Here is a 27,929-nt window from a genome sequence, read left to right as displayed (position 1 = left end):
CAACACTGGCCTGCGGTGCTATGCTAGTATTTTGTAAATCTCAATATTATCAATCAATGATCCAAAATGAATAGAGATACTGATATTGTAGAAATATGGATGAGTGTTCTAATATACCAGAGCAATACCTTGTGGGTTTGCACCAATGAACACATCAGCAAAGTTCCTTTTTGGCATATGTGGCAAAGAATTAATGTAGTTCCTGGCCTGTGAGAAAAGACAAAAACAAATAGTCTCTCAGACACTAACATACTACTGTAATATCATAAGAAAGTCTACGTCCTAAAATAGGAGGTTCCACTAAGGCTCTTTTGGAGGTTCTTGATATAAATAAAGCTTTATTTTTGACCTAATGCAAGCCTGGCGATAAAGCACACACATAAAGCTTCATAAACTGCAGCTATAAACAAATTCAGGGCAAATATTCATTTAAATAAGAAAATGTAATAAATAAATAAATAAAATAATCACTGGAGATTGGAGAGAATCTCACAGGAGGGTCTTCCCAAGAGAGATCTCCCAATTTAGTATGGTATAGTATTTACAAGATTAAATATCAGGCATGCTGTGAACATAAGCAGCACTACTGGTGTGCACTAGAGCCAACTACACCCAGTGTTAAAGCTACAAGCACTGGCGCACACTCCACCATGCCAGCATGACAAAGGAGAGGTGGCGTACATCTCAAGCCTACAGTTAACTGTGGTGGGTTAGGAACTGGGTCAGAGATGTGTCTCAGACAAAAAGCAGGCAGTAGGCAGGAGGGGAGGGGGGGATGGGGCGGCAAGAGGATAAGGGATAAACCGGGACAAAGGGTTCCCTCTGAAAAACAGAACATCCTAGACTGAAGAGCGCTCGTTATCTCCGTTATCTCATGGCTAGATAGCTGAAGAAATGCTTTGCCTAAAAGTTAAATTTTGCACAGCTTTCCCCACAAATGTAAAAATTTAGCCAAGGCATGTTTGGGGTCTGAGGTCATGATACTAAAATGGGCTTGAAACTAGGGACGTCCCGATCTGATCCAAGTCTCTTAATGCGGACTATCAGCCAATACAGTTTTTCCAGTGTTTCTATACATTTTACAGTCCCAGAACTTAATACAGAGCAGTAAACAGCGTTTACAGCGAGGCTCTGAGCTAACGCTAAGCTAAATTTTCCTCTTCCCCGAACTTTCCGCTCCACCTTAAATAAGGCAGCAGTTCCTCTCAGCTGTTGAGATGCACTCACTGTAGCTGCAGCAATATTTAAGGTGGGATGGAGAGTTAGCATTAGAACCAGCTTTCGCTTCTGTTTTAGCTGCTAACTGGTAACATCGCCACACATCAGTTCAGATAAAGCTCTGTTTGATTCCTCACTGAAATAACGTCACAGATGAACTCGGTCTAGGGTCATTTTTTAAAAGCAATTAGAAGTTCATCTGCAGCAGCTCAGGATCATGTCTATTAATGGGGCCTAGAAGAAGCCAGTACAGCTACAGTAAACCTAAATCGAAGGTGGATCGGAACCTTAAAAGCAGATACCTGATCTGTTAAAAAATGCCAGGATCTGCCCCCTACATACTAGGATCTAAATGCCAGGATCGGGACATCCCTACTGCAAACAGTACCAGTTTCTACCCTTTCCATACTTTAGTCCACTTATATTGTATCAGAAGCCACATAAGCACGTATGCTATTGGTGGGATATATGCTTCAGTTATTCCACATTTGCATGAACTTTGTAGCAAAAGGGAACAGCGCAAAGTTCTGACACCAAATGCCCTAAGAGACTGCATTCAGGTTAAGAGGAAATTTGATGATTACTTATGTATGTATTTGCCAAACTGTCGCTTTAAATACATGTGTGGATGGACTATGATGGTCCTTGCTCACCTCGTGGCTGGGCATCCTGCTTATTAGTGAGGCTGGAGGAGTTCCAGTCAGGCGCATTATCTGCTGAAGCTGGTTTATATCTTAGGCACCCAGGTCAAGGGGCTTACAATGACAATACAGTTCGACATCATCCGCGACAAAATGCTTCCTAAACCCACCGAACCCGTTACCTTTTTCATGCCGGGACAGGGAGAACACACCACTTTTGAGGGAGCGGAAAACATAAGGAAATCATGACATCATGGGGGAAAGGAGGAGCTTAGGTCAGTCATGCGATGTAACACACACACACACACACACACACACACACACACACATACTTAAAATGCCAACATGAATTAATCCAGAAGCGAAAAACAATAGATGGACAGAAGGATTAAAGGATGATGAGCGACAAAAGTGAAGAGCATCGCTGACCTTCACGCAGCAACGTGAAAGTGACTCCAGCTAGCGGGCTAGCCCCCTTTTTTCAAACGATTAGCCGTCTATCTAAGTGTTAGAACCCAGGAGTGACCGTGTGGAAGCGTTCTACCTAGCAATTACGTGACCCAACTAGGAGACAACAATGATTCATGCCAATGAGAAGGGAAGGGAATGGGGGAAAAAAAAAGGCTGAAGACTGAAGTCATGCTGCGAAAGCTCTTGGTGAATTGCGGCTGCAGCAAACGCAGCGATCAGAGTGGATCGCGACACTCAGGCAGAACTGAGGAAAACAAACGAACAAAAAAACTCACAGACTCTGAAGATATTTTCATCAAGAGCTCGGGCCCTGGGGTTCCGACGAGCAGCATGATAAGCTTCAACTGATCAATATCTTCATGAGCAACATAAAGGAAAACGTAGGGAGTGGGATGGGCTATGGAAGCGGGGGCTGCAGAAACAAAACTGAGACCAAAGGAGGCTGATGAGCTAAAACAAACAAACAAAAAATAATGCACCTACATACATAAAATATGACCACAAGGACGTTCACCTCAGTCACAGGAAATAGAAAACCCAGCTCATCTGATCAACGCTGCATTAAAAACTGGATTATAAAAAATGCACATTTAATAACTGGATTAATTAACCCAATACAGATTATTCACTTCTTCACTACAGAGACACGTCTAGGTCTAGACGGATGAATAGAATAGAGCTCGTTAGCTTGTGTCTGGCTATTCAATATGGTAGATATTGCAACCTTACAGATGTGCCGGAGAACCAAACTACTTAGCCAAGAGTACTCATGACTACATAGTGTAGATGTTGGGGGTTAAACCAAACACATGCCAGTGCGTTAGTGTGAATCCGCAACAGGCTGCTGATGCGAGGCCAAGCAGATGAGCAGCTGAGACAAAGGATGCTCTGAGCAGTGTGTACAAGAGGCAGTAGCTACATTTCCATTTCAAACAAAAAATAAATAACAAAATGTTTTTAATGCTTAAAAAATTTATAAATTTATAAACTTTTTTTTCTTTCACATATAAATGAGATCTTGTCATAATTATAAATTAAACTATTAGTTTTTAAAAGAAACGAATCTTGTTATCATGAGATAATATTGTAAAGACCAAGTAAGTCTTAATTATGAGAAAAAGCAGTGTTTCTGCTACATATGTTCTTCAGAATTGGATGAAATGTCATGAAACTGAAGTTACAAAACTGTGCAGAGGGCTTTTAGAGACGAGAGATTAGACTAGCTAACAGAAAATGTGGATTTTACAGATTTTAAAGAACTTTAAACGTTTTTTCAATATAACGTAAAGCCCGTTTAACATGTCCACAAATCCTAAACCTTTGTTTATAATGGATGCACTCACAACACTTTTCAGTTAAAGCCATACTGAGACACAGAAAGCCACAGTCGATCATGTGACTTAATATTTACACGAGAAAAGCAGCCAGTCTTTTAGTAAACAAACAAATGATGAGATCAGGTGAGCTCAGCTAAGGTTACTATGCTAGCCCTGTACAGCTTTTTTACAGTGGCTGAAAGAAGCCATATGTAGAAATGGATCGGAGTTATAGATGATTATATATCTGTATGCACACACACCAAAATATAATTGTGACTTAAGCCAAACATGAAGTAAAATTTGCTTCTGCATGAAGTAAAAAATGACAATCTAGCCTTTCTGGTAGGCAACAGTTATGACACGGACATAAAAAACAAGATATTTTATAGAAGCTATTTCCGTTGTTTTTACGACATAACATACTCGAACCTTTATAAAACGTCACAATTTTATAATAGGATATTTCCTTGTGACAGTAAGATGTTTATAACTGTGACATAACATCTAGTAATAACCCCAGGCTGAAGAAGATTTTTGCTAATCTTGCTTGGCAGCAGTCCGCCTCCGAATAGAAGAAGTGTGGTTTGGGAGGCGGCCAAACACAACCAGTATATCGGCCAAAGAGGAGAAGAGAGTGTTTCTAAAAGTAATGCTGCCACTTTTCAGCTCTTTCAAAGAGAGACAGATGTCCAGAAAAGGTTGCAGTCTTCCTAAGAGGGTGTTTATACGTGTCAGCTTTGGCGCGATTACAACGAACCCCGGTGCGAGTGCTCTGTTAGCGCAGCTCATGAGAGTAAGTGTGTGAACGCTGCCTATCGAACTCTGATGCCCATCAGACAAGCCGACTGAGACCGCCTGAGCAGGTGGGTCTCGGCCTGTTTCTAAAGGACCTCTGGTGCGCTTCATTTGAAGTATGAACACCGTAAGAAACAAAGGCATCTGAAAGAACCCAACTCAGGACGTGACGTTACAAGATGTTTGTGTTCAGACGATCATGCAGCTAGAAGAGGATGAGAAGCAGGGCTGTGTCCCAAACCACACACTACCACATTACACAGGGTTTCAAAACTATCCAGTCATTAGAACTGAGTTCATTAGCGTTGATGTGTGAGAGTTGGGATGCAGCCTCCTAACGTTACATTTTACAGCTTTAGCATTAACATCGTTCCGCTGCAATCAAGGAATTAACAAGCGTACATTATGAGGAATGTGGTTATTTACTCCTGCCCGCTTCCACAAGCGGCCAGTGTTCAATCCGCCCAAGCTCTGCTTCTCCCAATGAGCGATATTACCCACCCACTTCAACCAACAACTTGCCATGACTGCGGTGCTGCACATTAAATCCCGCCCACTGGTTAGATGGTGCATGGATGCACGGATCAAGCAGGACCTGCTGACACTTTTTGGTTCGACTGCAAATACGCCAGTAAGAACCCAAAGCAAACCAGGGCTTAAATGTCACAATCCATCATTTTCTAGCCTGTTCAGGACCAAGGGAAGTCTCAAACAGCTGTATATGGCCAACTGGACCTCCTGCTTAAATGGTTCTGATGGAAATTAACATCAAATCATCAAGAATGTTCATTTAAAATGGCCTGATAAATAGGTTATAGGGACGGTATAGAATTTAAGACATACCAGAAAGTAGATAACGAAAAAAAAATGAACGCAATTTTTTAAAGGCATGGAAAACCAGGCTCTTGCAGGAATGGTGTACGTTACAGAGCATTTTCGACTGCAAAAAAGTCATTTTATGGAAAGTAGCTAATAAAGTCAAGTGGAGAAGAAGCCCAAAAAGTGCTGGCATCTGTGCTGCAACTACTTGCAAGGATGCAAGGCTGTAATCTAGAGAAACGTGCAGCAGCTACAAACCAGTCAATGCCAGTCACAGCGTTTCCAAGCACTTAGAAGCAGTATCTGATTATCTAAACCCTAAAAGAGCCATGTGTGTGTGTATGGCAGGCGTGTAGTGTATGAAGTGTTAGCTGGACAGGGGCTAAAAGCAGAGGGAAAGGGTCATGACTAAAACCTAAAACAGAGAAACCACCAGCTGGTGCAGCTGATGTGCCAACAACAGTAAAGCACTATACCACACATAAATAAATAAATAAATAAATAAATAGTGCAGCCCACCATAAAAAGTACCTTCTAAAAGTTCTGAATGGGCTTTACATACCTCCTTGCTCACAGTTCATGGAAACCGTCTAAATGCTTGGAACGCACAGGCCTCGTTAATGTGTGGAATGAGGCTTAGGGGCATAATCTGAGCAAACAAGCACCCTTTTTAGAGGCCTGAGCCACAAATCAAGTCTACAGAACAAGTGAGGTCCGACTAATGTAATTTCATCTATTTACAAGGAGATCAGCATAAACCTGCTCATGCTCCGACTCCAACAGAACGGACACACACTCTGCTGCCTCTCTACTAGCGAACAAACGTAGAGATTGATGCACTAGGAAGCCGCTGAAGGGACGTGAGGTCATACGTGGGATCAAATGAACTGGAAACATTCTTCTGCAGATGTTTTCTTTGAACCACACACACACACCCACACACACACACACACACACCAAGCTTCATCTCTTGGAAAAGGCCAGGGTCGTAATTTTGTGTGTTTGTTCCAAAGGCCACGCGGTTATTAAAAGGGCCCTGGACTCCTGGCACGGCCTCTGTGGACCAAGCAGAGCTGAGCGGAGTTGAGCTGAGCTAGCTGAGCCAGGCTGGGAAAGAAATGAGCAAAGTTCATGTTGTCGTCAACAGAAGTGGGCACTGTGACTCACTAGGAGGCTGCATTACATTAGTTCATTCACCCTTCTGTGAAGGACCTGTGGCAAAGTTGAACACAAGTCGTCCTTGGAGGCCTTCAGAACTTCTTGTTATTGGATGCCTCAAATCCCAGCTGAATTTGCTGGGAAATTGCTGGAATGTGAGCAAAAGCTTCAGATGCTTCACGTTTATCAGTTTCAAGACCAATTGGAGTAGGTCCTGAAGAGCTTCCATCCTAGAGAGCTTCCAGACACGCCAAAGCCCCTTAAAGCCTTCATGGATTTTCTAGATCATGTGTGTTAGATTAGGGTCGGAGCTCAGCTCTGCAGGACGGTAGAGATTAGCAGGAGCAGGATCGGGCACCCCTGACTGAGACTTTTTCAAAAGAGAAAAATTCTAGAAAAGCAATTCCTGAAAACGGCAGACAGGTTTAATGGAAGAAGGATACGGTCAGTGCCGGGGAAGAGGGTCCGTCCAGTGAGAAGCTCAGCCATAATGCAGCCGACGGACCAGATGTCCACTGCAACACAAATGCATTCATTTATAACTTCATTTACAAACCCAATAATGTCCAAAACACACATTAGTCATGTGTTTAGAGTGTGGAACAGAGCTGTATTTGACTCCTTAAGAACAGAATCTGCACAGAATTCATTTATAATATCCAGAATTTCCTGTATTAAAGTCTAAAAAATAACCTTTCCCATATTTAACTGTAATTTAATGACTTCTTATCATTGAACCTGCACAATCCATCATGATAAATCCAGAAGTGCAGGTTTCAGAGCAGTGCATTAAGTGCACTCCTATAACCCCGCTGCAGTTGATCAGTGCAGCTGATCCCGACCTGTCATGTTGTAGTGCATCCAGTTCAGCATGATCTCCGGGGCGCGGTACCATCGCGTGGCGACGTAGCCCGTCATCTCATCGTCTGTATGCCTCGCCAGCCCAAAGTCCAGAATCTGCACGCAGAGAGTAGTGTGGGGAGGGGGTGGGGGAGAGAGGTCAGTCATAAACTCAGAGAGACTTACCTGCTCGTTTAATGAGACCCTATTTCACCATCTGTTTTCTGGACTATAAACACAGTGCTGGTCAGCACAGGTTAGCAGTTACAGCACAAACAATAACAGGACAGGTGGGAAGAGAAGCATTTAAGGTCAGCAGGGGAGGCCGGGACATGCCAACATGAAACACAAAACACACACTCAGACACACCGACTGACCTTAAGCTCACAGTCTTCATTTACAGCCAGGTTGCTAGGCTTCAGATCCTGCAGATGGAGAGAGAAATATTTTACTCACACAAACAGAGGATGGAGGAGAGATGGAAAGACAAAGAGACAGACAAAATACTTAAGAACACTGAACTGCATGTATTAGAAAATGATTTTTACTTTAATTTAAACTTAATTTAGACTATAAAAAGTCTCTAAACAGCAACAACAACAACAACAACAGGTGGATAAACACTGGACTGGATGTATTAGTAACAGACTTGATGTAAAAAGCTTTTTTATTGGCAAATTTGGACTTTTTAAGATGCCAGAGAACGGAAACCTGTACTTTCCTCTGCGTATTGCTTGAATAATGATAAGCATAACCAAAAAAAGAGCTGTAAAAACAGGCCAATATCAAAATAAATGCTCACTTAACTCATTTTTTACTACATTAGCGAAAGCATTTCGAGTCTAAGCGCAAAGGATACTTTAAGAGAATATGGAACCAAAGCTAAAAAAAAATAATAAAATACTACAAATTGTTTAAAAAGGCAGAGAGCACAGCAATACTATAACTGAGAGTTAATTTTTTCCAATGAAGCCTGCATGTAAACGAAATTCTTTCTGAGGCAAAATAACAGGGTTGTAAATTTGCTTGTAAAAGCACATTTAAGCAGTTTTTGCCCCAATCAAGTCACATACTTACTATTTATACATCAAAAAAATTAAAATATTTAATAAGTGCATCTTTGGCACCTTTATACATTTTAGTTATGCACTAATGTATTAATTGTGCCCCAACTTGCTTGAACAGATAGAACTAAACGTGGTGCAGATCACTTGTTAAGAAAACGTCTTTATGGTAAGTCATATTACCATATTTACATGCACAAGACTGACAGACAGACAGGCAGCTATATATATATATATATATATATATATATATATATATATATATATATATATATATATATATATATATATATATATATACACACACACACACACACACACACACACACACGAGATAGAGAGTATCTCATTTTAGACCTGCTAATAAAAGTCAAAGCTTTTCCTAAACAGCTGACGTTTCCTTGTTTCTGGACCATAAAGGCTTGCTTCCAGAGCCAGTGATGCCAGACGCACTTCCTGAACCCACAAATCTTACAAAGCCTCAACGACAGCAATAAAACTCACACACCAGACTAATGACAAAAATCAACCAAGCCCTCCATTAATGGAAGGACGTTATGATAACCACTCTAGCATTGAGGAGACCGGGCCACTGCACCCTCATTATGTTAGCAGGAGCGGAGAGAGACACAGACAGGACGATTAGGAGAAAGGGGAAAATAAACAGCATGGCCGACTTACTCTGTGGATGATGTCCGCTGAGTGAATGTACTAGAGGGAGAAAAGGACAGATCGATCAGATTCACTTCAGTGAAAGGATTCTCGGTCATAAGCTAAAATGACTCTACCACACTGTACATGTTATTGTATTTTTATTATAGCAACAGCATTGGCAGTAACGAGAAACCACTGCTTAGAACCACCATGGTTCTACATGTACCTGCAATACCTGTAGATGTAATACATGTAGAGAGTCTGATCTGAGCACTGGTAGTGATACTGTGTGATAGAGACAGAACTGGCTATACTGTACCGGCTACTCCATACCTAACCAGGAAGTAACTGACCGAGCGCACAGCTATTTTGATACTAGTTATACATGTAGTACTGACTTTAGTAATTAACAGAGCCTATAATCAGCCAATTCAATCAGTTCTAACCCCAGTTTAATCGAACTGATCTACTCGACACAATCGGGGAGCGACTATTACAGCCAGCTGGCGGGAAAGGTCTCCAGATCATCAACAGGCAAGTGACCTGCAGTGAATGAAATGCGAACACATCATCATCGTTGTATCTTTATGTGCTGGAAGTGAAAGATAAGGCCTGATGACTGGTTTCAGGGTTACAGAGGCTGAGCCCTGATTATCATTTAGAACGGATTTAGGAACAGAAAACCAACCTTGAGGCCTCGTAAAATCTGATAGATGAGGAACTGCACATGGTCGTCCGTCAGCTTCTGACATTTAACAATGTTGTTGAGGTCAGCGCCCATTAGGTGAGTCACCAGGTACCTGGTAGTCAAGAAAAACCAAAATGACTCGGCAACGGACCAAACAACTATTAACCTGGCTTCTGAGACCCATCATTAAAAACAAGTTTTAACACTGCATGGAAATTGAAAGTAGACATAATACACGTTCTACGTGTAACGACGTAATAACAATCTCATATACCATATAATAACAATATAAAAAATAAAAAAATTGGCAGATGTTTGATTTACATTGCATTTATTTATTTATTTATTTATGCATGCATGCAATGTAAATCAAACATCTGGCAAAATTCAAGTCACTCGTCTTCCAGGAGGAAGAAGAAGCCATAAAGCACCCTTCCTGCTGCACTCACAGTGACAAACGGGCTAAAAGAGGCGGGAGCTGGGCCTAAGCTTGCATCTCGCAGAGCCCATTACCTGCATAGCCCCGGCAGGGTGCAGTATAACGCTGCTGGCCTAGTGCCAGTGGTATTTAACTACGGTGTTCTGTGGAAGGAATCTGAGCATCTCCCAACACTGACCCGACCACAAGTGCTCCAACCTAAACAATTAAGAAAGCTCGGCCTTCTCAAAAGTAGCCTGCAAAATGCTTTCCATTAAGTGTAGCAGTTCTGCAGAGGGGATGTGGCTAGCATGCACATGCACACACACACACACAAACACACATACACACACACACTATAAATATGTCTTGCTAAATTTGGCCCTACACTTATCCCCATTGCCCCTCTTTGACTAGCTGTGCAGGGATATTTATAAAGAGTATTCTTATCTCAGGTCTCCATGCTTCTCATGGGTACGCGAGTAAAAGTGGCATGCAGAATAGCCCTCTACAATTCCAGTGCGTGAGCATGCGCTCAAACATATAGGACAGCACTATAACACATTTGTATTTAGATATATACAATAAATACCAGACAGTATAATATAATATATATATGTATGTGTGTGTGTGTGTGTGTGTGTGTGTACAAAACTATAAACATACACACATCATATATAATGCATGCAGTCATTATAGGACATTTAGGATATATACACAGGGCATTATTAGTAGTGCACATAAGTACCAGTATATAAAACACATACCGGACAGGGTTGTAAATACTGTGCATATTCAATCTAGGCATAGGTTTGGACGGTATAACGGTAATACCACACACTGCTGTCTTTAATAATGTTGACGGTGTCTCAAAATGATGCATCGATGTGTCCAGAGGTTCCTGTTCCTGTTCCTGTTCTAGTACACGGCCGACTACGCATACTCCCCCATGTGGATTTCAGAGAGCCACAGGGTAGGGGGCGCTGCTGGTGCTCACTGATTGCCTGATGCTCTGAAAACAGGTGCCCGCTGTAGGGCAGACCAAGCAAACCTGGATAATCCAGTCTACTAAATGAGCCTGAAGGACCGTTCACTCGACTCCGTGCTCTTAGATATGAGGCTTTGTCCTCCAAACAGGTGATTTGAGCCTCAGTTAGCTGGAACACACTCTGCGAGCTAACTTATCTAAGCCTAGATAGCCAGCTACAAGTCCAAAGACTTGCAAAGACTTCAGAACCGGTCTCCCATTCCGCCTTTCTGTTCCTCCCAACACCAGCCGTCTGATCCATGTCACTCCTCTGCTGGCATCCTGTAGCTGCTGCCCGCATCAGATTCAAAACACTGATGCTGGCCTACAAAGCCAAGACCGGTCCAGCCAGCCCCGCCGTACTTGATGGTGATGGTCAAAAGTTGATCTGCACCAAGAGCCCTTCCAGCTTCAAGTACGGCTTGCCTCGACCCGCCATCCTTTAAGATCCGCGGAAGACGAGCATCCAGACTTTTTTCTGTCCTGCATCGAAGTGGTGGAACGAACTTCCCCTGGGGGTCCGAACAGCAGAGTCCAACACTCACTGTCCTCAAACCCAGACTGAAGACCCTCCTCTTCTGAGAGTACTTGGGCGAAGTGTATTGTACTGTGGAGTACTATGGTCTCCATATTGACGTGTTTAGTAGAGTCTAAGCTTAGAGCGTCTGCTAAATGCAGTAAATGTAACCCCCCAGTAATAGTGTATATTATTCTGAGATGGAATAATGTGGAGCATTATTACATGTAGGTACATGCATATTTATAATACATTCTGAATATTATTATAATTACATATACATAAATAGTATGTGCTAGACAGTACTTTTACACATAATAGTAATATCAATTATAATAGTTATAGTAGTTACATATATATAAAATACATACTGGACATAATCAATATTTCATATGTACATTACAGGCTGGGCATTATTATTCAAGTAGTCAGCTGAGACTGTAGAAAGACTTGTGTGTGCAGAGTGTGTGTGTGTGTGTGCAGATGTGCGTGTCCATCTCTGTGCTTGTGACCTCAGCTGGTCTTCACCCTACTGAACTAAAAGAAGAAGGGGGGGGGCAGTCTGCTCGGGTGGCGTACTGGGCAGCAAATCATTTACAGAGGGCAGTGTGTGTGGTGTGTTTGTGATTACTGGGCTGGGTGGACAGACAAAAACACAAAGCTCAAAAAAAAAAAAAAAAAAAAAAAAGGACATAACTTGAAAAAAATTCTGGCGAGCTCTGCACTGGGTATTTTTAGACAATTTCCAATAAATTCCCAAGTGGGAATTTCCGATGTTCTTTGCCTGGAATTTTTCCCCCCGTGTCCTAAAAACACACAGCAGCGCTGTGCTTTGAGAGAGGGAATAAATATCCTTCAACAAGGCAAAGCAGCCAGCTCTGCACTAAGGGCAAGTGACAGGGCAAAAATATTTGGACATTTCTTTTTACAGTACACAGCAATGTTTTACTGCGTTTAGTTTTTATGAGGATTGCAAACAAGCTGGAATACAGTTCAAGAAGGATGAACAACTGGGTCAGAGGATTTCTGAAACCGCAAAGGCTCCTGGAGTGCTATGTGTCAGAAGTGGGGAGTGTCTGCAGAGTAGTGGTCTGCATTCTTTGTGCCACACACACACACCATTTATAAATATGTAATTTTTTGAAGCAGGGAAAATGTATATGAAATTTACTCCATATGGACAAAAGTATTCGGACACCTGCTCATTCATTGTTTTCTCTAAAGGCAAAGTTATGATTATCCTGCTTTTGCTGGAGTAACTGTCTCTACTGTCCCAAAAGATTTCACTTTTTTCTAGATTTTGGAGGAGGATGTAATGAGAATTTGATTGCATTCGTCACCTTTCATGTTTAAGGTGTTTGTACCTTCAGGCTCCTGCAGATGGCGCTGCACGAGGATGCTGGGGCTATAACTGCCTGCAGGGCGTGTGCTTGGAAGTAAAATGATTTCCCGATATTTTTATATATTAAATGCTCTAAATGACTTGGATTAAATTTATTTTACTTTAACTTGCATTTAAAGGATATGTTGTCTTCTCCTATATACGATAATGACGTGTGAGATATGAAAATACATTGTGTCCAATTGTAATGACGAACAGGCCACTGGAAAAGGTCCAAAATGATGTGGAATATATTTTTTTCTATCAAATTTGACATTTGTTAAAAAATAGTATTGGTACAAATACATGGTTAGCATTAAATTTGTCCAAAAAAATAAAATAAAATAGAACAACATAAAATAATGGCATAAGGGCTGACATCCAATCAGCTACTTGTTACTATGCAGTTCATGTAGTTACTATATACTGGTCAACTGGTCTAAATCAGTCTTCTACGCGCTTGTTCAGTGATCCAGACGTATGACGCTCATGCTATGCTCAGAAAAGCAAACTGTGATGCCATTCATCATGTTCGTCCTACACTCGGCTGTCTGCCTCTATGTCTGTCTGTCTGTTGTTGTTTAGTGCAGCAGCTAACAGAGCCACAGAGAAGCTGTACGAGGAGGGCTACTGCACATCTGAAATAATATCGCAGAGGAGGGATGAAGATCTGTTGCTATAGTAACTGTGGATATTCCCAGCACGTGTCCGGCCATGGTGTTCAGACTCCCCTTAAGGCCGTCACACGGCAGAGACACACACTGGGCTCAGGACACAGTCACTTTAGCTCTGATTCCACATGAGTGGCAAAAACAGATTATCGGCAAGCACATGAAAAAGCGGAGTGGTGGGGAAGGGGGGGGGGTGAATAAATGGGCCACGTTAGTCTCATAAGCCCCCCGCCCACACATGTAGAGGTGGGGAATGCAGCCAGACACACAGACACACACAATAACTGAAGAGTACCAGCCTGAGTCATCACTGCCAAGTGCCAAGCAAGTTGACTTCCTGTCAGCTATGATTCGTCTTTCCTCTCCCCAAAACGGACCTCCTCCTGTCGTTCTGCCCGGTAACCAAGCACACACACACACACATATGCGCACCACTGCTTGCATCCCATCGCAACCTGCCTGCAGTGATCTCATAGCCCCCTATGATAAACCCTGAGCTCTTCTTACGGAGTTGAGAAAGCAGAGTGAAAGAGGGGGAGCATGTGTGTATCAGTGTATCTATGAAATACATTAGTACTGTACTAATTACGGACGTCACAGTCCCGTCCAGTGCAGCAGGGAATATCCAGCTATACCGAGCCTGAGCTGGGAGGCTCTGAGCAGTCCAGCAGACTGAGGAGCTATGACCATAGGATCGAATTCCGGGTCATGCTGCTTGCCATCAGCAGCCGGAGTCTGAGAGAGCACAATTGGCCTTGCTCTTTCAGGGGTGGGTTGATTGCCCTTTCTTCCCACATCACACGACTAGATGTTGTATTGGAGAGTGGGGGGGGGGGGGGGTCTGGTGCTTTCCTCCCTGTCTTCACCCTACTACTGATAGGGAGAGTTCACACCAGTAGAGTTTGGGTAATTGGCCTTGGGTAACATTAGAAATACAATAAATCTAAGCCTGAGCTGCATAGTAGAAATGAGCCACGGACATCGTTGGTTCAGACGTCGGCAGAGTGGAACTGTTTCATAAGGAAACAATGAAAACTGAAAAACTGGTTTACTAACCGTACCAGAGACACATGCCATCCAAACCACGTAGAAATTTCACTCCCTGCTATTTTTTTGGGGCTTGCGAGACACAGATGACTAAAAACGAACCTACCAGAAGAGAAGCAGCTACTGCTCCCTGAGGCAATATGAAACCAGAGAATGCTGACAAATCAGATAAATACTGCCTCTCAAATGCCTCCCTACTGCTTATATAGTGCACTAGGTCATGACATAATGGCTTCTACACCAAGGTAGAGCTTTATATAGAGCTAAAAAGACACCATTTATATTCAGTCTCAATCAGCTTCATATACACAATCTCTAATCATTAACTGAACATAACTGCATGTATTAACAGGGTTCCTTTTTTAGTATTTACACTATATGTCCAAATATACCCCCCCCCCATCATAATCATATTATATTATATTTCAGATATTATAATTAATATGACAAATTAAGGTTAACTTGTAAAAGGTAGTGTATAGTACTGGGCAATATGACTGCTTGCGTTGCTTAAGATCCCTCAGTGTTCGAGTTCTCCTCCATGTTGTTTCCATGTTGCAGCCTGGACAGGGCAGAGTCACGTGACTACACAGGCAGTAGTACGTTTTTAAGGGGACAGTACAGGAACACACACCACAGGGAGAGTATGACCAGAATTACAGAGCAGTAATGGGTATGATTACGTCGAGTATAGGTTCTGAATGTCAGTTTGGATTAATTGGCCAGTCCTAGTAGTGTATAGATAGTGTATAAGCAGAAATGCACAAACATCTGACCTTAAACAGCATGTAGTTAAGCCTACCTTCATTTAAGTGGTGCATCAGTGCATCAGTAGAGTGGAGAGCGGTCAGTCAAGCAGTATAATTGCTGTTTTCAGCTAAACGTGTGCATTACAACTCTCTAAACATCTTGCCTGAGCACTTATGCTCACTACCGAAAAGCCACTGCAGGCCCGCCAGCTGAAGCACAAGACCTGGCGTGAAGGAATGAGGGAACGGGTTTGCAGACGCTTGCGAACTTCTGCGGCTGCTGCAGACAATTACAGCTCTGCAGCACCGACGGCCTCATTTAAGATGAAGAGTATTACTGTACAAAAGCACATTCGCCTGGGAGCTGCACTTAGGACATGGCTCGCATGCTTGCTCTCACAAAGCGGCGCAGGTTTTTTTTTTGTTTTTTTTGGCTTCCTGTTGTAACAACAACACAAACTGAAAAGCAGACAAGAATTAATTTACTCACACGTCATTGAATTCCTCCAGGTTGGTGGCAGGCGTGAACACATCCAAAAGGCCGATCACCTGAAACACACACACAGAAAATCACCATTAACACATCAATACTTACGTTCTGGAACAATAAGCTGCACACATGATTACACTGGTGCTGGAAACTGAACCTATATATAGAGCTGGGCAAAAGTTTGGCCACCCCTGGTGACACATTTCTGCACATTCTGAAGCACAACTACGGTTATTTTACTTTAAAATGTCACAAACAAATAAATAAATAAATAAATAAATAAATGGCACATGCAAAAGTGATGGCGCATGTTATATAATATATTATATAATATTTATGTTTAAAATAAAAGTATAGAAATTGTTAGATACTTTTAGGATAGGACTATTTTCACTTAGAAAATCAAGAAAATAAGTCACTTGACCAGGGGCGCCCAAACGTTTGCACAAGACTGTACATTCAATGGGGCATAAAGAAATGTTGGAACCTTTTTAAGGGTCAGTTTAAAAGATTCTTCTCAATTGCACATCTCTATCGTAGAACAAGGTTCTTTTTATGGAGCCAGGCCTGGTTCTTCTATGGCAGTGCTTAAGGAACCATTCGAACCATTTAGCACAAATTCATTCTTAAGAGTGTAGATGTTCCCTAGAACTGCTGGAACACATGTTCTAGCCCAGGATTCAGGAATGAACCCAAGTAGCACTGTGTGGAACTGACCAGAAAGCGTCCGGTTGAGGTTACTGCCAAGACGAGATGTTCCACTAGTTAATAAATATTAGGATTTGTCCTCGAATGACCTTGATGTGTTCAACACAGACACAGCAAAGTGTGCTCTGCTTGAGCACACATAAGAAATGAGTGTATTTCATTATCAGTATGACCAAGACGGAGATCCGATCCCATTTTAGGAGTCGTTAACGCAGACATCTACAGGACTTCCGAAGCTCTTATCAGCAGGGTTATGGCTGAGAAATCTGCAGAATTCCACCAGAATGTAAAAAGCTGACGGTCTGAAATAGTCTCTGAGGTTTCTGTGATTAGTCACGATCAGCTTCATTCTCCCACCCTCACTCCCGGCCTCGTGGCATTCACCATCATATGAACAATACTCAAAGAGGAAGCGTTCGTGTTAAAGTGCAATCTGGCAGCGATGCGCTTCGTGTGGGCGTCAGCTTTAGCACCATCAAACAGCAGCAGTGGTGGTTCAGTACGGTCGACGTGATGAATGGACTGCAGCTGTGGAACACCTTCAGTCCTGTGTCACCCCACCGGCTGCCGAGCCTTTCAGGATAAGCCTGTGTGTGGACGTTTGTATGTTTGTCTATGGGGAAACCCCACTCTATGACTCAGGCCATTGCATAGAGGCCTAGTCACTGAGCTCTACTCCTCTACTCTACTCTACTACCCCCCCCCACCCCCCCATATTTACTCGTGTTACACCGTTCAGTCGGCAATCAGCTCACAAGTGAATCAGCTCCTAGCGTGTAGCGCAGAGGGAGGTCGTTGGGGAAAACGTAAGAATCAATTTTTGACAAGGACACCCTGTTCAGGGATTCGAGTGGCAGCAAGTAAACACCAGTTTCTGACAAAAAAAGGGGGAAAAAAATAAAACAGGCAAGCAGGAAGTGAAACTGAGTAGCTGTAGTGTGTGTAAGCCTCTTTGTGTGTATGCATGTGTACAGTGAGACCCGCCACTGAGTTTCACCCACGCACAAACGCCAACGCTAGAGAGTGGCGGACCATGGCCAAAAGGAAAGGAGGGGAAAGGGGAAAAAAACTAAAATAAAATAAATAAATAAATAAATAAATAATTTAAGGGCTTCTTTTCAGCTTTGCAATAAAACACAAGTTACTCAGGAAACCCTCAGGCCTGCTCACTTCTGGGCAATAGCTTCATTACTCATCGCACTCTGCAACAACAACTTCTTCCAGCCTAGAAGCAGTTTAGGACCAGTAGGTCCGACTATTTAGCAAAAATTGTGACATTTGAAATTGCGTAAATGATCCACGGTTCGAATGGAATTCTTCTGTGTGAAAGCAAACCAGTGATAATGAGCCCCTCCCCCAAACGAGTCCAGAATCGGTCCTGGGAGCGGGCTTATTCATTCGGGGCAAGGGTGAAAATGCCCCTAGTCTCTTGACTCCTCCTCAGTGGTGGCTGTATGCAAACTTCCAAGAGGGAGGGGTTCTTTCACACAGAGGAATTCCATTCAAACCGTGGATTTCAAACGTTTATAGCAATGAACAGCGTGTGATTAGACTGAATTATGACAGGAACATAATTAGGAATTGCATATTGCATATAGGAAGTATAATGTATAATTTAGCCACAGCCGCTACAATACTCCGATACCACCCAATGCCCAATACGGTACCAGGTACAGTAGAAAGTTCAGAAGGTTCAGAGCCGGCCTGCATTTCTGACACACTTAATGTGAGTTTCCTGAATCATGGGAAAGCCTTGCCTCATCTCAACACACAACAAACACCAGTGATTGGTCAGGATGCTCACAGTGCGCAGTACAGCATTTCAAAAACATTCACTGCACGGTAAACGCTCATTTGCATATTGCACACTTCTGCACTATCAGCACAAAATATCAGGTCAGATGTCAGGATTATTTTGCAGTCACGTTTGATCTGATCACAACATAATACACTTCACAGTGCAAGACTTACCAGGCTGGGAATACAACAGTAGTTACTTTGTCAGATTTTACCTTTAATATAAAGTAAATAATATTAATAGTACTGAGCTTAACATTTAGAAAATAAATTAAATAATGTTGGGAGCATTTCTATCAGACATTAAAACTTATTAATAATGAATAATATGCTGTAGCATGGTCTGGCAACATGGGGGGGGGTCAATAGGCCTTATCTATGCTGAAAACGCTGGTTTTCATGAAGATTCTAAGGTTCGCCAGTGGTTTCCTATGTGAGATTTGTTCAGTTTGTGAGAACAGTGGGATTAATCATTATAAGAGCAGAGCTGTGAACAAATCTGCACATATATTTAAAAATATCATGAATCTGACCTAAACTTTCTATTAGAATATTCTTATATTTAATAAATTTTCCAATCTGAAAAAAAAAAAATGTGTAAACCAGTCAACTGATTTATGGAGAAATTAATCAACATATCCATCTAAAATAAAATGAATCAGTAGTTATTTATTTTACACTGTCTTATTTATTACATATACTTTCATATTAAAATAGATAAATATTTATAATGCTATATAAATTAACTAAAATATTGTAGTAAATAATTAGTTCGATCAAATTGGAAAAAAAAAGGTTTTCAATCCTTTAAGGGTAATTGTATCAGATAATAATTATTATATTTATATTATATTATAATAACATTATATGAATATTTAATTTTATTATTAATAATAAGATGAAGGACTGTGAGATTCTGTATACTGTGTTACCATACTGTTCATCACTGGTTATCTGTCCTACTGTTGTAATCTCATACCGCTGCAACACTACGCTACTGTGAACTACTTTGCTGAGTTTGGGGGAGAGGAGGGATCTGAACTCTGTCTGATGGCAGTTGACTCACCCTCCTCTATCCCATCTTCACAAAGTTACTCAGAAGACTTTATCAAATGGCCATTTTATCATTCGAAAAGAACTGCCTTGTAGGTGTGGTTTACAGCGTGCCTCCACAGTGCTGGCAATGCCCTAATCACAACAGGCTAAGAGCTCTGCACTCTTATAAATACAGGTGCTACAAATGGTTCTTTGGGTGATGCAATAGAAGAACCACTGTTGGTTCCCCATTATGTTTAATCATGGAGCATGTCGTTTATACACCTCCTATCCCCTCAAACTTCATTAAACTGCAAGTTGTTCTGGATAGAAGCGTCTGTGAAAGGCCATAAATGTCAAATTAAGTGAAGCATTAGTCTTTCAGCCCTGTCGTCTCACACAAATCTCTTCCAGCTCGGCCCTTCACACACAGCCAAATGAATAAACCAGCAAAATCTGAGGAGAGACCCACACCGTCGATATCTCTAACCAAACACCAACAAACAGTGGAGACAGGAACTTCTGGGTTTTTTACATTTTAATCAAAAAGCCCTCTGAACCTTGTTACAGCACACACACACACACTCTTACACACACACACACACACACACACACACACACACTCTTACACACACACAGACACGTGTCAAGTTGCACATCAAACTGTAAAGTGCAAGATCACACTCATTACTTGCAAAGCTAGAGATAGCGATCGATAGTGTTTCACAACTGAGAGACGCCCGTCACCCCAGACTCAGGCCCGATGCTCGCTCAGACCGAGGAGGTTTGCTTTCCGTCTGCTTATTAAAAGGTGGAGAACACTCGTAGTGTAGCGTGCAGGGACAATGAACACTACAGGCCAAGGGTAGCATCACAAGAAGGTCAGCAGAGGTTGGACAACACAGGCAGGGCCGTGTATGGGAACTAGCTTAGGGACACTCATGAAACTCATGAGCCAGCCTCGAGACAACCACAGGCGCGAGATGCTGGCTCTCCAGCATGAAAGCAAAAGCCAGTTTTTCGTCCCTAATTTGAACCATATTTAAACGATGGATCAGCTGAAAATGCAGCAACAAATGAGGCTCTAAGGGATCTTCAGTTTAGCACTGGAGCTACAAGAGGCTACAAGGGTGTTTAGGGTGGGGATTTTTTGTACTTGTAGCTTCATAACTGCAGTTAAAACGAAAGAGTTCAAGTTCAAGGCAAAACCCCTTTAGAGCAAGAGGAAGAAACCTGGAGAGGAAGCAAGACTCCCATCCACAACCCTGGACACAAAACAAGCTACGAATGATCAACTACTTTTTTTGGGTGGAGAATTTGGTCATTTTGACTTTCGGTGGGCAACCTTAAAGCAAAGTTTGGGGTGGGGATTTATACTCAACCTGGCAACCCCAACAGCCATGGCCATAACTTGGATCATTTTAGATAATTCAGTTATTATATAGCCAGTGTTTAACCATGGAGAGTTATTTAACTGTTAATAAAATGAGGATTTGAGCTTAATATTATTTAGGATTTTAATAATTCTATTTAATTAATTATTAATTAATTAATTTACTTAAATAAATGAAAGGCAAAAAAAACAAAAGAAATAAGCCTTTAAACTCTTAACACTGCCTGTATGATGTACTTTTTTATTTATTCCAGGTTTCAGCATTAGCAGATACATTATATGTCCAAATATTTATGGACACTTCTTCTAATGAAAGGCATTGAGCTACTTTAAGTTGAACTTACTGCTGACATAGATGTGCAAATGCACACACACACAGCTTGTTTAGTCCCTGAAGAGAAGCACTGCCAAAAGAATAGGACTGTCTGGAGCAGATTAACATGAACCTATTGGGACTTATTGTGCAAAGTGTATGTACATGCAGAAAACCGAAGATGAGCTTCAGCCCACAATGTCCGATATTGGTGCATCTATTTGCCTGGTCAGGTGTCAGTGTAAGGAAGTGGCACTCACATTCTCGTGCTTCATGTGTTTGAGCAGCCGGAGCTCTCTGTACGTGCGCTTGGCATGGATGATGGACTGGAAGGGTCGGGACAGCTTCTTCACTGCGATCTTCAGCCCCGTTTTGATGTCATACGCCGAGCTGCGGAGGAGAACATGACGTCAGTACGCTTATCTGGACTGTCAGTTTAGAACAGCAAACAATTAATAAACGCTTCATCAGGACTTTTTGATTACAGTGGAGAGCAGAAAGGTCTGAAAGACAGGTCCCTTTTTAAAGGCCTCGCCGATATCAGACTGTGTAAGATCATCAGGCACCAAATAAAGTGCAGCTTTTTCCACAGGAAGCTAAATTAGAGCACATGTAAACAAGAAGTGACGTAATCACATGAAGACAGCGGCAGCTTAGTAGAGTGACGAGTGTCAATGGAATACACTGGAAGAAACCGCCTGCAGAAAAAAGGCTGCAGCAGAACGAGGGGTACATTTGCTTTCTAGCGTTCCACTTTACACCTTATATAAGACTTACATAAGTGCAGCCAATGCTTTACAATGAAAGGCTCCTGTAGGAGCTCCGGAGCCTCTTGCTGCTGCTAGTTCGATAGGAACATAATCAGGGCTTGATCAGAGCCCATCCTAACGAGGAGTATCCAAACTTTCTGACCCCGTTTACACCTGGTAACTTCATGTGACCAGTATCTGCATCGTATTCTGATTAGATTTTAGCCACAGACATTGACCCTCCATGGCCAAATGGTTCTCCGGTCAGCCAGACTGAAATCCGACTTAATATGCAAATTCCCTGGAAAGCAATTATTACTAGTGTTTGAGTCAAACTGGGAGGAGTTTTGGTTATCGAATGGGTCTCAGCTGTAACATGTGGCTCTGTTGAGTACATTTGGAAAACACAGGTGTCCACTAACTTTTGCAGTGGCTTTGTTTGGGCACTCCTCACCAAACTTTCTGTTACTGTGAATAAATAAAATGATGAATAATAATAATAATAATAACAATAATAATAATAATAATAATGAACACAATTAAATTATTAAAGAACTGATCTACAAAAGGCAGGAAGGTGAAGATGAAAAACTTTTTAACATTTTAAGCAAAATGTTGTTCAGCACAGTACCATCCCAATAGCACCGGGGGACCCGGCGGCACAGCCACTAGTAGAGCAATTCCCATTAAATGCTCATATCCCAAATGTCTCGTATTTTATTTTGTGCCATTATTGTGGTTCTGTGAGCCAGAAACAGTCCGAATTCACTTTACATGATCATCTTTCAATGTTTTTATTTTCCAATAGGCTGTTCTTATTGCTGTGCCCTTGTGATGGATATTAGATTAGATATTAGTTCTGATGAACAGTGAATTTGTGCTTTATTCAAATGAGCTGACCAGGCTGAAAAAAATCTTCTATTTTTAAGTGTAGAAGTTAAACTGCTGTAGGCCGAGTGTCGTTTTTAAGGTTTTGGTTTTTTTGGAGGGGCGAACACATTCAAAAACAGGCAGTCGAGATTTGTCTGCACTGCTGAGTGAATGCTATATTCTGAAAGTTTATATATATGAGCCCTTTAAGAAAAGTTCAGGCAAAGCAAACCTATCCCACTGACCCCACCCACTCCCCCAACCCAACTCCCCCCAACCCAACTCCCCCTGAAAGATCGGTGATCTTTCAGAACAATGGCTCTGCAGTAACCATAGCAGTTAGGGCTGGTGTGGTCAAACTGCGAGTGAATAGAGTTTCCAGGAAGTGCAACTAGGCCACTTCTTACAGGCGGAGGGAGACAAAAGCACACGCGCCATTAGCATTCCCCAAAGAACGCTCCTCACCACAGTGTCTGCTAAGACAGATAACCATGCATATACACAATAGGCCACTGGGAAGGAAAGTACTGGGGACGAAACCGCAAGACCTGATAAGAGAAGGGAGTTTGCCTGCTAGCAGTTTACCTTAAAGTCCTTAAAGCTATGAAGAACACTGCTGAGCCCAAAGAACTACCATGAATGTCCTGCACAGTGGCATAGTTGAGCACGTTTAAGCAATTGAGGCTGATCAGATTTCAAATACGGCATTTCCTAAGAAACTAAAGCAGAAGGCCAGTAAACAAGAAATGAGGTTACTGCACAAACATGCACACAGCGGCGTGGCAGAGTGCAACAAAAGAGGCACATCTTCAGTTAGTGGCAAGACTGACAACGCTTACTGGAATGCAATAGACACATTACTCGTTTCCACACCCGAACCGCCTACAGAGGATGCAAGCCTTCCATTAGTGGCAAGGCTGATAGGGTTTATTGGAATGCAACAGACGAACATACATTTCCGCACCCAAACCGCCTGCAGAGAGAGCAGCAGCGAAAGCTGTGGACTCTGGAGTGCTGAATCCTGCTGCCTAACGTTTCTCTTTATATCTTACATAAGACTTTAAGTGTGACTCAGAGCGGACTCGCTGCAAGGCCAAATCCCACTCCAACAACCCCGCTCCCTCCAGGGCGTGCCACTAACAGCAGATAACTACTTTCAGCATCTGAGGCAAAAGCAAGTTTCGTATAATTCCTGTTCTGACGCCAAGATGTGGGACACATTCCTAGTGCTGGATGATGTATGGGGCGTCACACAACACAGCAAGATCCCCTTGACGTGCAATGGTTAGCCGTTTAGCCAATTTTTTTTTTTTATACCCATTTTTCCCCCCAATTTGGACTGCCAATTACCCAACCTATTCATAACCACCACCACCCTCACGCGATGCCCCCAACAGCAGTGAGGGCGGACTAGCATACCCAACCTCTGATGCATGCGCAGTCAAGCCCCTCATTTTTCAAACTGCTGCTGATGCAACATCGCCGGGCAACCAACGCGCCTGGAGGCAAGCGCCGCAAAGTTGGCTTCAATCCACCAGCCTGCAGACAGCCAGCGACGGCCAGCGACGGCCAGCGACGGCCAGCACAGCAGAAAAGCGCCCCTGGAGAGAGCAAGGCCAATTGTGCTCTCTCTGGTCTCGGCTGCCGATGGCTAGCAGCATGACCGGGACTCGAACCTCTGTTCATAGTGACAGTGCCTTAGTCATCAGAACCTTTTTTTAATTAACAAATTCTGTTTGTTTTATCCAATTTCCCAATTTTAGCCTACTACCCAACCCACTTAGTACTCTCCCCTATCACATGTGATTCTACCGACGCTGGGAGGTTATGGCCAATGCGTTTGCAGCAATGACCCGGGTACCAGCTCTGATGTCGGCCAGCATTACACTAAAGTGGTGTGGAAAAGTGGTGCAGAAGTGGTGCGGAAAAGCAAGACCGAGCCATTCAGAGTACGTTGGTACGTTTCTCCAGAGCGAAGCCCTTCGAGATGAACTACTCTGAGCAACTGTGTTTACATCTCAATGATCTCAATGGTTTAATTATACACATCACTGGAGCTCCCTTTAAATTAGTTCATGCAAACGTATCCATGGTCAGACAGCACGGTATATTTGGGCTTTGACCTACGGCACTCGTAATTGGAGGCACAAAACAGTTTGGAAAGTGTGAGTCAAATTTCGATTGTGAAACGTGGGAAAGCACCAAGGCCTGAGGGACAGCTCCCATTTCCTTATCTAGGCAGCAGGCACTGTTGCACGTTAGTCAGCCGAGTGCCTGAGAAGGTGAGGCTTTGCAGACAAGATCAAGCAGATGTAGGCTCACACTGTACCTAGAACAAAAGCAGCACATGGTGGCGTTCCTGTGCTTTCGTTTCTATAGGCAGTGAAGCAACGCTCCTGGAGGCAGTGCCACGCAAATCACTTGGAGGAAATTAGCTTGCATAATCAACCCTCGCATGTTAGGCCGTCTCAGCTGATCTTCTTGATTACGTGATGCCAAGGGAGCAAGATAGAGAGAGAAGGAGCCTGGAATTTGAACGTCCTTTGTACAACCTTGGCCAGGTCGAGAGAACCTGGTGCCAGAACGAGGTGAAAAATCCCCTGAAGTTCCTGCAAATGCAGCACAAATGTGGCCAGATGGTCTGGGCTCGCGATCAAGAGAACCATTAACTCTGAATTTCCTGCCTGGTGCCGTCAGATCTGAAAAGGCTGTGGTTGAACAGAAGTGAAAACTCCCTACTTATGAATGCTCACCGCAATGCTGTCCTGCACATAACTCTTAGTCCTGAAATGATGACCCTAACTTACATGAAACTAGAGCTGGATTAACAGTTTCGTCTCTGCTACATTCACTTTCACTTTCACCTGGATGATCAGGCAGGTCTTCAGATGTCCTACATTTAAGCAAGAACTTTGGTACATTGTAGAAATGCGCTGATCGACTGGCCGGTCACATTTACTCTCGTTTCATTGGTTTGCTTGTTGTTTTTTTACATTTTTAAACTTGTAGGAAGTCTTTTTACGAGTGTCTCAGGTCTACGTCTCATGTCTTAATCTGGAAAATCTTTAAAAAATGCTCTTATGCATATAAAAATAGTATTAATGAAAACTGCAATTGCAAAAAAATTCTGATCCACCCAGATCAGAATCTGATGGTCGGTCCTGGTACAGCTAAGACAATTGCAATTAGTGCATCTCAAGTACATTGTGTTCAAAACTCTGTCTGGACTGGTCTGTTGCAGAAGGTACAGGACATTCCAAGGCAGGAACATCATGACGTTCCCTCGCACTTCACAAAAAAGGAAAGCATGTAGCTGCATTCATGTGACATCTTCACAATGATGCATTCCACAACCCTTGGGAAAATACCCAGGATGGCTGTGCTCCAACAAAGCCAGATCTATTCTTTCAACTCCGGAAAACAACAAAGCTAACAATAACTGCACACCTTTTCCCACCAGCGGCTGAGACTAAAAGTAAAACAACTAAAACCGCATCTGAAGAAGTGCACAGCTACTGAAATTAGAGTTCTACTGTACTGACCTGAACACACTGCGATCATATGGTTACATGCTGGGATATTAAAAGCACTCTGGTTAGTCCTTGATGGGAAATGATTAAAGACTCGCCTGGAAATTGCCATTTCTAGCTCAACCAAAATGACACACATTTGCTGCATGTGAAAGCCTCGATTCGTCTATAAAACCCACAGAACACTCATCTAGAACGTCTGAGATTGGTCAGGTGGCTCACAGCACACAATATAGCTATGGTTTAGTCTCTCCAACCCGGTTCCTGCAGAGCTAATGTCCTGCAGACTTTGGAATAGAGCTGGGCAATATGACAATGTATTATTGTATCGTGATGAGTTTTGTTATCGTGATACACAGTATGCTTTTATGAGTGTATTGTGAATATCGTCAGTACTTAAAGAACACTGATTATCTGCATGTTTCATTACAAAGAGCTCAGTTTTATTTAATTCAACAGAGTGCAGCCTATTTTAAGTAAAAATCTTAAAATTTTACATTGGTAAAATTGGTACATTTTGTTTACATGATGAAATATTGCGATAATTATCATATATCGTAAAAAATGTCTTTAAATATTGTGATATCATTTTTTTCCATATCACCAGCTCTACTTTGGATTTGGATCCAACTTTAAACACCCTAAACTCTAGTCCATCATTGGCTGAACAGGATGCATTAGGCCCCGTCCACAGGTTTCCAGGTATTTTTTACAAAATTTCATTAAATTTTAAACTTTCCCAGAGACAAAAACACTTGCATGAGCATAACAGCCTTGTATGGGAATAGTAATAGCAGGTTCAATCTCAAATTACACACTACTCCCTATATAGTGCACTACGCAAGTCACGAAATTACAGATTCTAAATCTAAATACAGAATTCCATATTTGTAATAGACCAGTTTTTACATTTATTCATATGTGGAAATCAGAAATCTAGGGTTATCTTGTAGTTTTATAATGCATGTAGTTCACTATTTAGGGAGTGAGGAGGTATTTGAGATTCAGCCAGAAATACGCATGCGCTGTGAAGTCAGCATTGGCCGATTTCCCCGTCCATGCGAATATCATCAAAACAGAGTTTTTAAATTCTCCACCTTGGTGTTTTGGAAAAGCTCAGATTTCAGCGACCACAGACATTAAAAATTGCAGAAAGGAAGTTCTCCAAGAGGAGGGTTGGAGATCACTGTGCTAGAGGCTGTTTTGCATGTCGTACCCTTCTGCTGAAGAGGACAATAGAGCACAGGCACAATGCAGCGTGACGTACATCTCCTTTCCAAACAACACTTCTGTTTACTTCTGTCTAGTGCCGGTCAGCTGCTTCGCATCTGTAGCTGCCTCCTCAACTTTTTCCATTCTTTCATACATTACTCATTTTTCTCAGTTTTATTCAGAGAGCAACGCTGGGCGGTCTAATCAGCAGCACCACAGTCAGGCTGGAGGGGAGAGACACACACTCACAACACAGACAGATTTCAGTCATTTGCTGAGCTTCAGCGTGTCTGCCTTCAGTTTTGTGCTACTGGTGTTATTTGGTGTGTGTGTATGTGTGTGTGTGTGTGTGTG

At 42.4% G+C, this 27,929-nt stretch overlaps 1 protein-coding gene across 2 annotated transcripts in view; it reads right to left on the bottom strand.

Moving 5' to 3' along the window:
* Nucleotides 1-27,929, bottom strand: part of mapk14b (mitogen-activated protein kinase 14b) — a 30,960-nt gene that overhangs the window by 965 nt on the left and 2,066 nt on the right. The window contains exons 2-10 of one of the 2 annotated variants that reach the window (XM_072665633.1): nt 21,475-21,604; nt 15,969-16,027; nt 9,669-9,780; nt 9,008-9,037; nt 7,640-7,687; nt 7,264-7,378; nt 6,865-6,936; nt 2,606-2,685; nt 129-207 (exon numbers count right to left, since the gene is read on the bottom strand). In XM_072665633.1, coding sequence (XP_072521734.1) covers nt 129-207; nt 2,606-2,685; nt 6,865-6,936; nt 7,264-7,378; nt 7,640-7,687; nt 9,008-9,037; nt 9,669-9,780; nt 15,969-16,027; nt 21,475-21,604 — 725 coding nt within the window. Of the gene's footprint in view, nt 1-128; nt 208-1,871; nt 1,952-2,605; nt 2,686-6,864; nt 6,937-7,263; nt 7,379-7,639; nt 7,688-9,007; nt 9,038-9,668; nt 9,781-15,968; nt 16,028-21,474; nt 21,605-27,929 lie in introns of both variants that reach the window. The other variant, XM_072665632.1, reaches the window with a different exon arrangement.

The sequence above is a fragment of the Salminus brasiliensis genome, chromosome 21, assembly GCF_030463535.1.
Source record: "Salminus brasiliensis chromosome 21, fSalBra1.hap2, whole genome shotgun sequence".
NCBI classification, from domain to species: domain Eukaryota; kingdom Metazoa; phylum Chordata; class Actinopteri; order Characiformes; family Bryconidae; genus Salminus; species Salminus brasiliensis.
Note: the sequence above shows the minus strand (reverse complement) of the source record. Positions and strands in the feature narration are given on the sequence as shown.